The 16,604-nt window shown below is 37.4% G+C and overlaps 1 protein-coding gene across 5 annotated transcripts in view; it reads left to right on the top strand.

Moving 5' to 3' along the window:
* Window positions 1-14,747, top strand: part of NCKAP1 (NCK associated protein 1) — an 82,377-nt gene extending 67,630 nt beyond the window's left edge. For 2 of the 5 annotated variants that reach the window (XM_025203224.1, XM_025203223.1), the window contains 5 exons: window positions 3,193-3,286; window positions 5,383-5,499; window positions 8,672-8,781; window positions 12,483-12,572; window positions 13,616-14,747. In XM_025203224.1, coding sequence (XP_025059009.1) covers window positions 3,193-3,286; window positions 5,383-5,499; window positions 8,672-8,781; window positions 12,483-12,572; window positions 13,616-13,732 — 528 coding nt within the window. In that variant the 3' untranslated portion in view covers window positions 13,733-14,747. Of the gene's footprint in view, window positions 1-3,192; window positions 3,287-5,382; window positions 5,500-6,114; window positions 6,229-8,671; window positions 8,782-9,216; window positions 9,310-12,482; window positions 12,573-13,615 lie in introns of those variants that run through there. The other 3 variants (XM_025203225.1, XR_003093865.1, XR_003093864.1) reach the window with 3 other exon arrangements.
* The last annotated feature ends 1,857 nt before the right edge of the window (window positions 14,748-16,604 follow it).

Here is a 16,604-nt window from a genome sequence, read left to right as displayed (position 1 = left end):
CCTGCTTGTCCACCCTGCCACTGGACCCCCTGGTTTCTGACCCCCAGCTGCCTACCCCTTCTTGCCCCTCCTGCCACCAATGCATGCAAGAGCTCTAGCTTCAGCCAGGGTATAGAGCACACTGTGGTTCTGGCCCCAGCCAGACAGCAGTAGTGGTCGTGGCAGCAGCTCCACCTCCAGCACCAGAGATAGAACTGAAGCCACAGCAGTCTACCCTGTGTTTCCATCCCTCCTCCCTCCCTGCCCTCACCCCATAGTGTGCAGTTTTGCCGGAGCCACAATAGCTGCCTGCTGTCGTTTGGTACTTGAATCCAAGGTGAGGTGGGAAAAGCCTCATCTTGAGTTTGAGTAAATACAACGTGTTCAATGAGGTGCAAGCAGAGGTTTCCTTTGGACCAACATAACATTTTTTATTAGCACAAAGAGAAAGCAAAGAGATGTCTATACCATATGTCATGCCATTAATGTCCAAATTTGTGGCCCAATACAAGGCGATCATTGTTTCTTCTGCTGTTTTGTAGTAGATATCTGTTAACTTTATGGTGGGAGACTGCAGGCAGCCTGGAGCTGTCCATGCTTTCCAGCCATCCTGGGCAGGCATTTCTAGGGTTTAAGGGGCACCTATACACGTGCTGTGAGGCTGCTCAGACGCGCTGTAATTACTGCAGTGGAGCAGACTCGATTAATCAAGTCCTCTGGAGCATGGTAATTACCGCACTCCAGCCTCCCATACATCGGATTCCCTGCTCTGAAAAACGGCAGTGGGGGCGCTTTAACTAAAGCTTTAAAGTTCTACGAGCAAGCAATAGCCCAAGTTTGGACTGAGCTGCATTCATTTGGCCTGCCATTGCTAAAAGTTTGCTGACCACTGCTCTAAGGCATAAGCAGGGTTCAGGATGTGCCATACATAGTACCCATTGCAGCATTGACTGCTGCTTATAGGGGATATTCTTCTGGCATATCAGATGGTGTCTATTAGAGGGAGCATACTGGACATAAGTGACACATGATCTGCATCGATTCAAAAAATGCACATATCATCTGACCCTTGAAAAAGAAAAATGGTATTTGAAACCTGAGATTAGCAATGAAAATGATGTGTTTAATTAACTCTATGTAGCCACAGCCATTTCAGCATTAAAATAAACTGGATGTATGTTTGAGTGTCTCAGTTGAATAGTAGGGAGAAATGTCAGGGAGAGAACTTCCTGGTTTTTATAGGAGTGCCCAAAACTAGGAAACCTGTCATGCAAAACACTATTTGTGTTCTAACAATAGTATACAATGAAAGATATTTTGTACCATTGTGTTACATTCCTTCAAACTATGCATATCAGTGAGTCATAAATTTGCACTGGTATCAAGACATGCCAAGTAAGCTGTTTCAGAACTTGTGGTTCACAACAGAAATGTGGTATGCATTCTGACAGACCAAAAAGGAAGCCAAAGGAAATAGTTTGGTTAATGTCACCTTCTTGATTTTTAGAAGAAATATGAACCAAACTGACACTTAGAAAATGGGGGATACAGTCTTCCGACTGAAGCCCAATACAGAGAAACCAATTTTGCAGGGTGAGAATTTAGGAAGGCTAGATGGGAATTTGAAAACCAGATCAAGTAACGTAAAAACAAATTTGAAATTCTTTGAGAGAGAAAAACAGAAATCTCGTGAGAAGTTTGGTCTAATGGATTACCAATGAACAGGATTTAAGTGACAAAGAACACTGTGGAAATCTGAATGACTTCTTTGCATCAGTCTGAGCATATTGGAGGAGATAGCTCACTTTTAGGAAACCAAAGTGAGATGTGGTCACTGAAGTGTCAAAAGAGTAATTGATGTAACAGATAAACGAGAAGAATAAGTTAGTAGGAGTAGTATATCTGCAACAGGTGTAAAGGGACTGCAAATGGAGGGATTGATCTACATTCTTTTACAGGAGGCTAGATATTTTCATACTGAATCAGGCTTCATTTTCATTTAGCCCAGTATCCTTTGGCCACTACCAAAAACTTCAAGAAGAAAATGTTAGGAACTGGCAGCCAATTATGAAATAACTGACCTAAGGGAGAAGATTCTTAGCAGATTTAGTACTTGATTAATACTCTGAAAAAATGAAAACCTTTAACCATTTCAGGAGGGAAGGGAGGAGATTGGTTGTAGATGTGAAAGTAAAAAAATTAAAAAGTAGGCTTTTTGGTTTTGCGGGGGGGTTAATCCCACTAAGCTCTTAATTTCCACAATCAAAAGTCAGAACTTTGGTAACAGTAAATGTACCTGCTTTATCAAGAAATTAAAGAACAAGTAGAACAAAAGTGAGGGAATAGATCAAGAAGGAAAAAATGGGCTAAGAAAACCAGATATTTTCAGGACATTGTACAAGAGGGTATCTGGCTTGACTGTCTGTTTACCCCTCTGTTCTAACGGAGTGTCATAAATGGCTGAGTGGCAACATTTTTTTCCTAATAAACAGTATATTATAAAAATAGTAGGATGTGGAGAATTTTTACACTTGTGTCGTCTTCAAAAACAGCTGTTGAATTTTTTTATACTAAACTTGAGACATCTTTGTTAAAGCCTTGAGATATCAGCACATTTTTGAGCACACCTATCTCTAAAATCATGTCTCTTTTAAGGTTTCATATTGGACCTCAAAAAAACTGGACACTTTTGAAATTGTTCACCCAACTTAGTATCACCCTGAGACCATTATTTTTCTCTTACTCTTGTCTGTTTAATTTACAGTACTGCCTTGGATAATGCTTTAAGCATTTCAACACAAAAACTAATCTTTACAGACGTTATTTGACACTTTCCAGCATGGTTAATTATATCCTTGATAGCTTTATTTTTCTTTCTCTTTTGTTCCATTTAGAAAAGTTAACTGGAAGCAAAGATGTTTGTTTTGGAGGTAGTCTAGGAAAGTATGTGCACTTTGTTTATCTTGACAGAAAGAAATGATAACCAGCTAGCACACTATGTGCTGAACCAGCTGTTCAGTGCAGGTTAGATATAATGCAAACCCAGAGACTTGCTCTTATTTCAGCCAAATCTCTGAAATTCCTTGGTGTTCTCAGAAATCCTATAAGACAAACATTTACAGATTTCAGTAGTGCTATGCCCCCCCCCCCCCCAAGAAAGAAGAAAAAGTACTTTGTGTTTTCATTTTACAATAATTGTTCTTCTCCTTTCAGGTAGCAATGAATGTATATGAGCTGTCGTCAGCTGCTGGATTGCCATGCGAAATTGATCCTGCCTTGGTTGTAGCACTGTCTTCCCAAAAATCAGGTAACAAATGAAGGTGTATTTGGCACTCTGCTCCATTTGATTTCAAACACTGCAAAATATGTACAAGTATTTGCAGTAAAATGTGATATACTGAGGATATTAGTTCCCATATATTCATTCATGTAAAAGGCCAGGTGAGTTTCTTTGGAATCTGAATATTTTCTGTAGGTGTAATAAAAAATACACTGATCTCTGTAGGCTGGGGATTTGTGAGATAGATGCATGTTAATTTATAGAAAAGCTATATTATAGAAAGGGATAGCAAGTGAAATCTTGATTAGTGCTGTGCCTCTGGAGAAAGTTGAATTTATTTTAGGAAGAGAAAATGCAGGGATTTGTATAGTAGATAACTAAATATAGACATCTGATTTGTGACATAGCTATAACCTGCCTTTGTCTCATTTGTCTTCAATGCTTACAATGTCAGTTGCAGTTAAAAACACAATAATAAAAATACATGAAGTTTCTAAGTTATAAAGGTGTTCATGTTAGAGGTGCACTGATACATTGGTCTGATATCGGATCGGGTCTAATATAAAAAAAAAATGGCTTTATCGGAAATTGGCCTCATGTGGCTGGTAATTTGGCTGATACATGCTCGTGCATGCTCACAGCTGCAGCGCAGCATGTAGGCAGCAAAGAGCACAGCCCAGCAGCTTGGAGAGCTGTGTGCAATTGCTAAGTCTGATGTGGTGGAAGGGGCGGAGGGAGGCATGGGGCGTGGGGAAGGCAGATCAAGACCCCTGCAGAGATGGAGGAGTGGGTTTGGGGTAGGGGCTGGCACAGGCACTGCCCAGCCAGGGCAGGTCACAAGATGGAGCTACGGCTTGTGTGGGGGATGCAAGGAAGGTGAGGTCTCTCCTGCTGCTGCAAACACCCTGGGAGGGCACGGGTGCATGTGCCCCCAGATGTGCGGGTGGGGCAGCTGCCCCTGCGGGCTTGGGCCAGGGCTGCACCAGGCTCTTCCTAGTGGGGGGCTAGGCTGGGTTGCACTTTGGGAGGGCTACCATATTACCCTAGCTAATATGAAGACTAAGAAAAATATTTTTAAAATGTAGCTAGTCAAAGGATTCAAAACCTATTGTAAAAAATTCTGTATCTACATGTGTCAGTGGCTCTTAAAAATAATAGACAAATCTTATTACTCTTCTTGGCCCTAGTAATTTTAAAGGCATGAAAATAAGATTCTTAATGCCATTGGATATGTTTATTTTGTTCCCTGTTGTTCCTTATTGAAACCTTTGGTTTTATCTGCTTCCTCTTTATGTACTGAATAATTAATATCACACTGTTAATGCATTTTACTGGCTTTGTTCTTGTCATTGGCTGGATGACTAGGGGGACATGAACCATTCTAGGACCTACCTGAAGTTACATTTCTTTCTTGTTTTCTTTGTTGACGGTGCCTTTGGAAAAAGAAAGAACTCGCTTTAAATTCCAGAGAGTGTCTGTCATGCCCTGAATAGTAAATCATATATTATACTCAAACTGCTTGAATGGTTTTAAAAATGTGTTAAATATGTAATTGGAATGTTGGCCTGATATATCTTACCTCTGTATGTTTAACTACAATATATGCCTTTCCTTGAGGTAAGTATGAAGTGATATAATTGTAGGATTTAATTATTTTAACAAGATATTTCCCTTTTTAAATTTTGTGATTCCACTGAAATTAAAAAAAAAACAACTAGTGATGCTAATATTTTTGAAAATGTGAAATTGATGTGATTTGGGACAGACCCAGATACATTTTCTTTGGCTCAATTCCAGTGAACAGAACATCTTTATCAGTCTCACTAGCTACTGGATTTATGCCAACATAACAAAAAGACTAATTTGATGCAGAAGTTTTGTAAGTTACATGCTGAGATTGCTAACTTGTGATTCATTGAAATCAATTGCTTTTGTCTCGTACATGCACACATAGTTTGAAGTTCTGTCCTTACCTGTATATTTTGTTTCCTCTAAGTCTGAGTGAGGCAAATCGGTTTTTTTCATGGTTTGTAACTTAGCCAGACACTTGTATTCTGGGCCATTTTCATTGGAAATTAGCTCCTAAAATGTATTTTTGTTTCTATTTTTTTATTTGATTTCAGAAAATATTAGTCCAGAAGAAGAATATAAAATCGCCTGCCTTCTGATGGTTTTTGTTGCAGTCTCCTTGCCAACTTTGGCGAGTAATGTGATGTCTCAATATAGTCCTGCCATAGAAGGTAATTTTTATTGGAAAATCCTGGTTATGAAGCTGAAAGTGGTTTCTTGAATACCATTTGCTTTATTCTGGTTTAGAAATAAAGTATATCAACAGTGAATAATCCATCTGAAATTTTCTAATTGACACAATTCTAGAATATGCACTGTAGGGGGCAGTCTTTAACTGACATGTTACGGTTTGACCTAGAAGATATCTTCTGTCTTAGTCTAAGAGTCTATTGACATGCATGTACTTTAATGTATTAGCTGTTAATGTATTGCTCATACATTTAGTACTCGTTCATAATTAATGTGTTTTTTATTTGCATATGGACTTTTTCTTCAAAGCTACCAAAAATAAAATTCTAAAACCATTGGGATTTGTGAACAAAATAATCTTCTAATAAATCTTCTACTTCTATCTTCTTCTTAAAAGAAATGTTCTGCATGTAATCTACAAAAAATATATTTAGCTCTTCCAAGCTAAAATTTAAATTGAGTCAAAACAGCACCAGCTCGCACAAAAATCACCTTTCAAACTGTTTCCTTTGTGCTGTTTAGCATGGTTTGGATAAAAGAATGTATGGAGTCCATGTCCATTTATTTGTCTTATAGATTCTCTTTAATTTTTTTAGCAGAATCTGTTCCATGTAACAGGACAAAATTAACATAAGGCATCAACTTGTCCAGCAGTACTACCTTCATCTCTCCCAGAATTAGTAGGATTGTCAGGGCAAAGACCAGAATGTGTAAGAGCTTTCAATATTAGTTTAAAAAAAATATAATGTGTAATTTAGAACATTCATAAGTGTTCCAAAGCCATAGTTGAAAACCTGGGAGTGTATAATTGGCCACCTGTACAATGCAGCAGCTAATTGTTTATATTAAGATTGCAGTGTAAGTGCTCACTTAAATGTAAATGTTTAGTTTGCTTCTCCACTACCATTACCATTAACTTTTTTGGTGATTTGTTTATTTTTTCTCTAGTCATGAAGTCTTAATTTAGTCACCAATAATCCTAAAAGAGGTAGAGGCCTCTGCTTACCAATGAGCAGAAATGAAATCATTCTGTTTACTAGGAAACCCTCAAAGCACTTGTTTCAGACTGCCTGCAGATCAAAGCCAGCAGTGTGTTGCTTGCCATTTTAGTAGGTTTTCCAAAATCATAATGACTAACAAAAGCGTCTTTCCCAGGTGAACAGTACAGGGTACAGAGAAGAGGGAAAACAGTAAATGTGTTAAAAGCAGAGATGGGACCTAAAAACCAGGAACAAACTATTTTGTGGTGATAGAGTTGGGGTCCAGTTGAATGGCCTGGATGTGTCCTTGACCACCTCTTCAACATTAATGGGAATAGCATGTGTTTTGTAAATTCATTTTGCTAAAAAATGCATTCGCCACTTTGTTACAGTGGCAATCTACTCAATTGCAAAGCTCCAATATACGTCACCACTTAGCAGAGTCAGCACCAAAAATCTAATGTATGGTCATAGTCTTTTACATAAAAGTTGTTTTATAAGGACATTTTCAAGGACTATCCACAGATTCAAACCTACATGGAGCCTATTCATATTTCTTCTTGGAATCAAAACCAGCATAGTGCTTGCTAAACACCAATGCATGCTCTTTCACTTTTTTTCCCCCACAGCCAGGTATTCTGCTTATATCATCTACTTCCTCTTACATAACTCTTCCTTCTCAACCTCTTTCACATGGTCTTCAGGTTCTCTACAGGCTGAGGCAGGTGGTAGAAACTTTTCCTGTTGTAAGTGGAAAATTAAAATTAAAATTGTAAAACTGACCTGCTTGATCTCTGCTAAATTATCTCTTGTCACACTGACTCTTCACTTGTTGTCCATGCATAAAAGCAGTCCCTTCATAGCCACAAATACAGTCTGCATCCTGAGAAACCATTGCAAATATTCAGCAATGAAAATTAAGCAGAAATTATGTTTAATGACAGTGTGCTCAAGTAGGGCTGTCCGTCTGGTGTCCCCGAATGGCATGTGGCACACAATGGCTTAATATGCAGCTCCTGCCTGACTGCTAGTGTCTCTGTTGCTCAGGCTGCACCAGCAACCAGTGTCATAGGGTTCACACTCTCCTCCCCAACTTCTGCTGCATGCTCCTGTCCCAAAGGGCAGAGCAGTGCTGTTTGGCACAACCCACAGTATTGTGGTTGCCACCAACCTGGAGTTTGTATATCACAGGGGAGCCCACAGGTTGCTGAAGGTAAGGCAGGGAGCGCCCATCTGCATGATGCAGTCGGGGGGGGGGGGGGGGGGGGAGTGTAATGCATGCATGGGACATGCAGCCTGGTGAGCCAATGCCCCTTGCTAGTGCTGTTCCTTTAGTGTGGAGCCCCTATTGATGAGGCCCGTGGGACACGTGGCTCCAGCCAGGTTGAAGTGGGACAGCCCTGTGCTATAGGAGAGTTTGTCTTTTATGTTATTCTGAACCAGTGGTCTCCTAAGTTGCATGTAAAATTCAAATTCAGAAGGAATCCCCTGATTTTGCTTTTATTGTGGAGAACTTTCCTGCCCTGCAACCACTGCCTTAAAAAATTCCTATCTTCATTAAGCCTGAAAGAGTTTATTTGCACATGTTCATATATCCAGGAAATTACAGAATCTTTTGCGTTTCTTTTGTTTTTGTTGAAACAAAACATGTTTCCAAAACATGGCTCTTTCCTTCATTCTGAAAACCTCACGGTTTTTTTGCCAAGCTCTGGTGATGATTAAAGCTCCCTTGAGGAGTGTGGGAGATCTTGACTTTCCATTACTTAGATGATCTCATGTTCAATCAATATAATAAACATGAAATCAATGTTGAACTGCAGTTTGCCCATTACCATTGATGTATAAGATGCTAAATATTGAGCCTTCATTATGATAAATCTCAGATAGCTTTTAGCAGTAATTTACATGGGGAACTACCTGTGACTTGGGAGTAAAATATACTTTTCATTTCTATTAATTCCAAACATCTTTCCTTTATAAGCTCATCACTGAATACCTGGTACAGAGGTTCAAAGCACTCACTAAAACTACTAGTGCATTCGAAAGTTAGTTAATTGCTAAACCTTGACCCTGTTGCACTTAAGAATTATCTTTCTGTCACTAAAACTTTCAAAGAATAATTCATTTTTGATAAGTGATGCTGAGGTAATAAAATGTGTGTGTTTCTGCTTAGGACACTGCAACAACATACATTGTCTGGCAAAAGCTATCAACCAGATTGCTGCAGCTTTGTTTACCATCCACAAGGGAAGCATTGAAGATCGTCTTAAAGAATTTTTGGCTGTATGTACAGTTTGATATCCAGAGTTGACTTATGCAAATAAATGCATTTAAAAAACCTCAAATCTCTGTTGCAAATCAGCTGGAGCTTTAATGTGCAATGAACTGCTTAAAATATTACATTAGCAAGTGGGTTATATTACTGTGTTACTCATTATGCCTGGTATGTAGAGTACCACAGTTAATTATAAGATTTTAATGGAAATAACTTTAGGAATATTTAACCTAAATATCAGTTTACATTTTAAATAATAGTATATGTATTTTCTTTTTGGAGTTGATTGTTCTTTTGCAACAAAAATGAAGCAAGTTAATTTATACGTTGTTAATTTGATATGGAGAAATTTAACTTTGGAGACGGAATCAGTTAATCAGTATTTTATAGTCTCAAAGATCTAATCTTAGAATAAAGCTTGATTTTTTTTTTTTTATATGAAGAAATATGTGGTATTTCTCATTGGAATATGGATGCAGTCTTCAGAGTACTTATTTTAAAATGAAAATATGTGGCTCAAACAGATTTGTGAACAGGTACCAGAAACATGGCTGTTGCTTTACTGTCATTGGCTCTCACTTGAAATGTGTACTATAAGTTAAGTGACTTTAAAAAAAAAATGTTCCATAGTTCATGGAAATCCAAATTGTGATGCTGATATTTTATTGCATAATCCTGAACCATAACCATAATCCTGAAAAAAAACATGCTTATGAACACTATGTTATTAGTCACTGTGTTAAAATACAGGCATACCAATCTAAACCAAAATAATAATCGGTACGTTTCCTAAATTTAAATGTAGAGTATTGGAATTAATAACTTGTTGACTTTCCATATTTTGACCATGAAACAAATAAATTTTAAAATTCTTTCTTCTTGCAAGAAGAATATTCAGCGTAGTAGTCTAGAAGTATTTTCAACCTTCAGCTAGAAAATGTACTTTTAATAAGTTTTGTTTATATATAACTAAACTATCATAAATCATTATTTTGGTTACACAAGATACAAATGGAAATTAATTATACAAACCTATGTATTTTGAGCTAATGGAATCAGTGGTTTAAACACTGGTCAATTAGGTGTAATACAGGAAAGTAACAAATTAAAACTTGAGTTTGAATCTTATGAAACTTGCAAGGAGGTAGAGGTGTGTGGGTGTGTGTTTAGAGTGTATGATACCCAACATTGTAATGCATGATTGGACAAGCAGTTGTGCTGTATATGTGAAATAATCGTTTATCTTTTTATTAATGATCTCCATTAAACTTTCCCCAAGATAGACTGCTTGATAAATTAAAACATATCTTGACATGTAATCTTAGCTACTCATTGTACCTTTTAGATTCACCCTTGACACTGACGTTCTCTATGACCTGTCACCATCTGGAATAGTATAAAGATATAGACAGCCAAGAATATTTATGTAGGGAATTGCTGGTAGATCAGAGATCCAGGTCAGGTTGACCATTGCAGTGTTTGGCTCAGTGTGCCTATTTTTTGTGCATGATCGTGAGTCAGGGCTTCTGCACTAATTTCTAGTGTTTGCAAAGATCTGATTTAAAAGCAGGTAACTCTCATATGTATCCATTGTTTAAAAGAATCTTGTATGGATGTTAGCTTGCTGAATTTGGGGTTATTTAATTGAAATTGTATTTAACATGAATGTTCCAAAGGAACCAAAGTCTAAAACAACTTACTCTAATAAATGGATAATTTGGTCCAAGTCTTCAAAAATGCCTATGTCTTTAAGTGACTTGGTTTTTCAGTGTCCTGCTTTGACAGAAATGGGGGGACTGTAACCTTACTTGAATGCTTTTTAAAAATCTTAACCCATTGATTTATGCATTAATATAATCTGTCAGACCTGTTGAGAGAGAGATGAAAGGTAAAATGGTCTTGTCATGTTCTATTGGCTTGACAAGTGAAGGAACAAAACCAGTACTGATATATGCAATGTAAGCTAGCTCAGACATTCATTGTTTGACTACACCCAATTTAAGCGTGCTAAGTTTCAGTCATTTCATTCAGGTTGTTGATCTCACTATTTTGTTTTAACTCTTTAGCCTGAATCAGCATATAGCTGAAGAATGCATGCTGTAGAAAATAGTCATCTTCTAAAATGGAATGGACTAAATAGCGTACTAGATCTCTCTGGTAATACAGAAAGTAGGTCAGTGTGGCACCTAAAGGCACCTATACACATGCTCTGGAGTGGAGGGGGTGCATTTTAATTAAAGCAGCTCTCAGGAGCTGCTCTAATTAAAACGCCCAGAGTGTCTCATGTTTTCATCATCCTGCATTTCAAAATAGTGTTGGGGTTGCTTTAACTAAAGCTCATTCAATGAGCATCCCCACTGCCATTTTGAAACATGGGATGCTGAATACACAAGACACTGCAGTACATGGGAGCGTTCTGGTTAGAATGCTACAGCGGATTAATCAGTTAATCAAGCTACTTTGATGCATTCTGATCAAAACATGTCGGAGCATGTATAAAAGTGCCCTTAGACTAACTGGTTCAAAGCAGCATCAGCTTTCATAGGCAACAACCTACTTCATCAGATGCATCTCGCAAAATTGGTTGTTGCCTATGAAAGCTCATGCCTCTCTGAAGCAGTTAGTCTCTAAGGTGTCACCCTGCCTTACCCTCTGCCTAACTTAAGACTAAGATGGCTAACCACCACTTACATGTTATGAGAGCATAAACATGCATGATTTTATTTATTTGCACTCCCCAAAAAAGGCTCAGGGTGGTTTACGAGAAATCCTAAAAAGAGGTATAATATATTAAAGGAATAGGTGATAAAACAATTCCCCAAACCTTAACCCTATCTGATGTCACCATAAGTCTCAAAGAATTTGCTAAAAGAATACTAACCTGTGGTATTTCTTATTGGAATATGAATGCAGTCTTCAGAGTACTTATTTTAAAATGAAAATATGTGGCTGAAAAACAGATTTGTGAACAGGTACCAGAAACATGGCTGTTGCTTTACTGTCATTGGCGCTCACTTGAAATGTGTACTATAAGTTGAGTGACTTTAAAAAAAAAAAATGTTCCATAGTTCATAGAAATCCAAATTGTGATGCAGTTATTTTATTGCATAATCCTGAACCATAACCCTAAATACAGGTATATACCAATCTAAATCAAAATAATAATTGGTATGTTTCCTAAATTTTAATGTGGGGTATTGGAATTAATAACTTGTTGACTTTCCATATTTTGACCATGAAACAAATACATTTAAAATAACCTTTCTTCTTGCAAGAAGAATACATATATTTGCAAACATCCTGGAAAGAAAAGAAAAGGTAGCAAGATCCTAGCCCCATTGAAGTCGATGACAAAATTGTCATTGACTGTTAGGGCCAGATTTGCAGCTGGAAGCTATATGCAATGAATAACTAGCACTCTTTCAAATATACACGTGAGATTCTACTCATCTGAAACCCGTTTGATCTCCATACAAATAGCTTGTTTAAGCAAAGCAAAACAGCATGCAGAAAATATACTTCAATATAGTCTTGGTCTTTCTCTTCCATTATGGCTTGTGTGTGTTACTAATTTCTTTGGTTAGGGAAATTATTTTCCCCACCAGTTGAGAGAGATTAAATAAGAATAGCAAGAAAACAGGTCAACTTAAGTAAAATGGAGTACAGGAATATTGTTTTAAAATGGTTTATTTTCAATGTTATTTTGTAGCTTGCATCATCTAGTCTACTGAAAATTGGTCAGGAAACAGACAAAACTACTACAAGGAACAGAGAATCTGTTTATTTACTGCTAGACATGGTAAGTTTTCTTTTGTGAATTATTATTCTAACCTAGGGACAAGCTCCAGATAGGTTAACAGAGAATTTGACAGCCATCCTTACTGTTGTAACTCAGCAACCAATAGAAATGCTGCGTGACATCATGATGATGGATTGATGGTAAGAACTGAAGTGTCCCTCCCTTCACATAAATATGAGTATTTAAATATTTATCTTCTTGTTGTCTAGATAGAAATGCTGGAAAACTTTAAAGAAGTATTCTTATCACTTTCATAGTTTATTAGTGATTAGCAGGGATCCTAGTTTTCCATGACAAAAAAAACCCCAACAAAATTCTCTGATAAAAAAAATGTTAAAATCCGTGTGTTTCCTTGGTGAGTTCCCCCCTTCCTCAGTGCTGATTGGCTGAGGAGCCCCAGCAGCAGCAGCCCCCCCTCCCCCTATCACTGATTGACTTAGAGGGTTTATATTCATACAGCCCTTCCCTTCACTGCTGATTGGCAGAGAGGAGTGGGGCCACATAATCGGCAGCCCTCTCAGCCAATCAGCAGCAGGGGGAGGAGGGACAGCTGCCATCTTGGCTGCTTCCTAGTGTGCTGGTGATGTTCCTTATCCCTGGCAGGCTGCTGCAGCATCCCACTGGGAAGCCAGCATTTTATTTTCAGTAAGTTTTAAATTTTTTTCCCCTGCAGTTCTGAAGAGTCTCTGTAAAAACACAAATTCCACATTTTTCCATGGATCCCTGGTGATTAGTTTTCATCATTAAAATAATGATGTTACATTAAGTTAGTGTAAATTAAAGTGAACAATAAACATGGCAGAGTCTGCCCTTGTAGGGTCACAGGCCTGTTTTGAAACATTTGACAGCTTTGAAAAGCAATGTATTGATGTTAGTTTAAGTTTCCCTAGGCGAATAGTTTGTTGGGAGGAAAGTGCTGTATTTTTCTTTCCTCTTGGTCTAAGAGATAGATGTGTTGTGTTGCTGAAGCAGTCAATTGCAGTATATTATAGACTAGTGTTATGCATGGCCAGTATCTTGATACATTTTTTGGAATTTTTCAGATTGTGCAGGAGTCTCCATTCCTGACAATGGATCTTTTGGAGTCTTGTTTTCCTTATGTCTTGCTGAGAAACGCATACCATGCTGTCTACAAACAAAGTGTCACATCCTCTGCATAAATATCTACTTACTGGAAACAAGACCTAGCACGCATCTATGTTGCCTCAGTTATACCTGTAAACTGTGGAGCTATTTTACTTTATGGCCTGACAGTTTTGTGGATTATAAACTTTCTTCCCATAAGGTTGTATTTCTGATCAGTGGTTTCTTAATATGGTTGTACTACAATATAAGCTTGGTTGATTTTTAGGTTGCACATTCACAGAAATTCCTTTTTTTATTTTAGAGCATCAGTTATGTTTAAAAGAAACACTACTTCTGCTATATGTTTTTGATATTTGATCATGCAAAACATAACTGCTTATTTCCAAGAAGAAAATGTATTTAGTGATTATTTTAGATAGTGTTCTAGCTTTCATCTGTGTGTAAATTATTTCATATAGGGAGAGTTATAATCTGTACCTATTGTTCTTATTGAAAACAAATATTGGATGTGCATTTCTGTGAAGTAATTACAACATTTCTACTTTTATTTTGAAGCATTCACCAAACTAAGTACTATAACAGCATCTAACACTAAAAATGTTATAGGACTGCTTATCGTTAAACAGCAATCCTCTCCCAATATTCTTAAACAACAATAAGTGGTGTTGTTTGTATAAAGCATAGTGGACATTTTTTTAAAACTAACGTCCATGGTGCCCTGTTGGCATTAACACTACCATTGTACCCTGCTGTAAAAATAAACATTCTTACACATTTATCAGATGTTGATAAAATGTTAGCCCTTAACCACTTTTTATATGTTTTAAATTTTTGAAATTCAAGTGTACCTTCCATAACATACAATAAACACTACACTGTATTAAATGTTGGTGAATTATTTTAATGGAAAATTATAGTGCAAACTTAATGTTTTGATATCTTTACTACTAATTTTATATGTTGCTTTTCATTTTACAAATTTGTTAAAGAACCTATAGTAGTTTCACGTGATAATTTAATAATCAGCTTTTTGTGGGTCTCTGAAACAATGGGTCACTGTTTTAAATTAGATGTAAGATTAAAAAAAAATCCAACCCATGAATGAAACTTTAATTTATTGCCACTATCATTCATATTTTCATTTTACAAGATACAGCAAGAGTGCGTGCATCTGGCACATACATGACTATCAGTTGCACCTTTGGAAACAAATGTACTTTTTAAGATTAAACATTGAATCACAGAACCGAAAATAATATTGCTAAATACACAACATCAGATTACTGGATGAGATAGATATATAATAGACCTATTCTTGTCAGTCATACAAATTGACATGAGAAAGTGTGTTGGCTCATTTAGTTTGAAAGCTGACCAGAATGTTTTGCTCTTTGATCAGCACCGTAAAGACTGTGGTTGTCAACAACTCTGATTCTGGACAGTGTATGGTCCTGTTTTAGGGTGCAACTTTATATACACACTGATAACTTTTTCTATGATAAAAGAGTTACTGTATGCTCATCAATCATAATAGCTTTCTTTGTCCAAAGGAAATCAAGCCAATGGAATGAGAGAGTTGATCATAATCAAGTACCACATTACCTCCATATTTTCTTAAATATTCATTCCATTTAATAAGGATGGAAATTGTGCGGTAGGGATAATACAGTACCTTAATATAGATAAGTTTAATTCTTTACAAAAATGGATTTGATAAAAGACCTGGTAGCTTTTTCGTTCAGCTTTTTGGTTCAGTAATATAGTTTTAATGTTTTAAAATAGTGCCTTGTTATTTTCATAGATTCATAGACATTAGGGGCTGGAAGGGACCTTACAAAATCATCAATAGGGTTTGGTTCCAATTTAAAATATAACTGGATCAAAATGATACCCATTTTCCAATTAATGATAAATCCTGAACATCTCAAGCGTTTATTTTCCTAATCTATTTAGGAAGCAGCTCATCTATCTGGGCATGACTTCAGTTTTGATCAGTGTGTTGAAAAGGGACTTGAATGTTTAACATCATAGAGCTATTGAACAACTACTTCACCGCTGATCACTTTGGTAACTTTCCCTGTGTTGATGTTGGCATTCTAAATTCTAACATGTTAGTCCTGACTACAAGCATGTTCCCTCTCCACTGGAAGAAGTAGCTAAATACTTGCAGCCTGGCCAGTTGCACCTGCTTGTTCACACTTCCCTGAAGCTCTTCTCTGTAGCTTCAGCTGAGAATACTCTTCCATATAAAAAGATAGAATATGTTAGATTTTTCTGGCAAGGTCCATCTTTCACTGTTACTTTTTCCAGTTTCACATGTTCAGAACAGGATGTTGGTGTTTACACTTGTGTATGAATACTTGCTTAAAGCATTCTATCTAGTGACCCAATATATCAACATTAGGTCAAAACTGGAGGGCTGGCATGTCATATTATAAGTTATAGAAATGTACAGCTGAGAAGGACTTCAAGATCTAGTCCAAGCACCTATCATGAGATAAGATACTGCATTTTCAAGACATACTCCTAGTTTTGGGGAAGTCAGAATGAAAAAGAAAAGATTTTTCCAGAATTATGGATGCATAGAGAGCTTAATCTTCAGCTGACTTGCCCACACTTTCCTGCTCAGTACTTCCGGTCCACTTTTGGGTCTGCCAGGCAGCAAGCTGGGGACCCCTCCACACCTCCCCGGCTTGGCGATCGGCTGCAGGGAGACCCTGGGTGCCCCCCTTCCCCCCCCCCAACCCAGGAGGCACCAGTGCTTCTGTGGGACACTCCATGTGCCCCAGCATCGCAGCATTCACAAGTCCCTGCTACCTAGAGGTATGTAGAAAAAACTTTTAAAGCTGTCTCTATCTCCAAATCGATGTGGAGAGATTTAAGGGTCCTCTGGTCAATTTGGATTTGGAGATTCAGCCACTGAATCGGGCTGAATATCCACCGAAT

Source organism: Alligator sinensis, unplaced genomic scaffold, assembly GCF_000455745.1.
Source record: "Alligator sinensis unplaced genomic scaffold, ASM45574v1 scaffold269_1, whole genome shotgun sequence".
Lineage (NCBI taxonomy): Eukaryota > Metazoa > Chordata > Crocodylia > Alligatoridae > Alligator > Alligator sinensis.
This window is presented reverse-complemented; position numbering and strand designations above follow the sequence as displayed.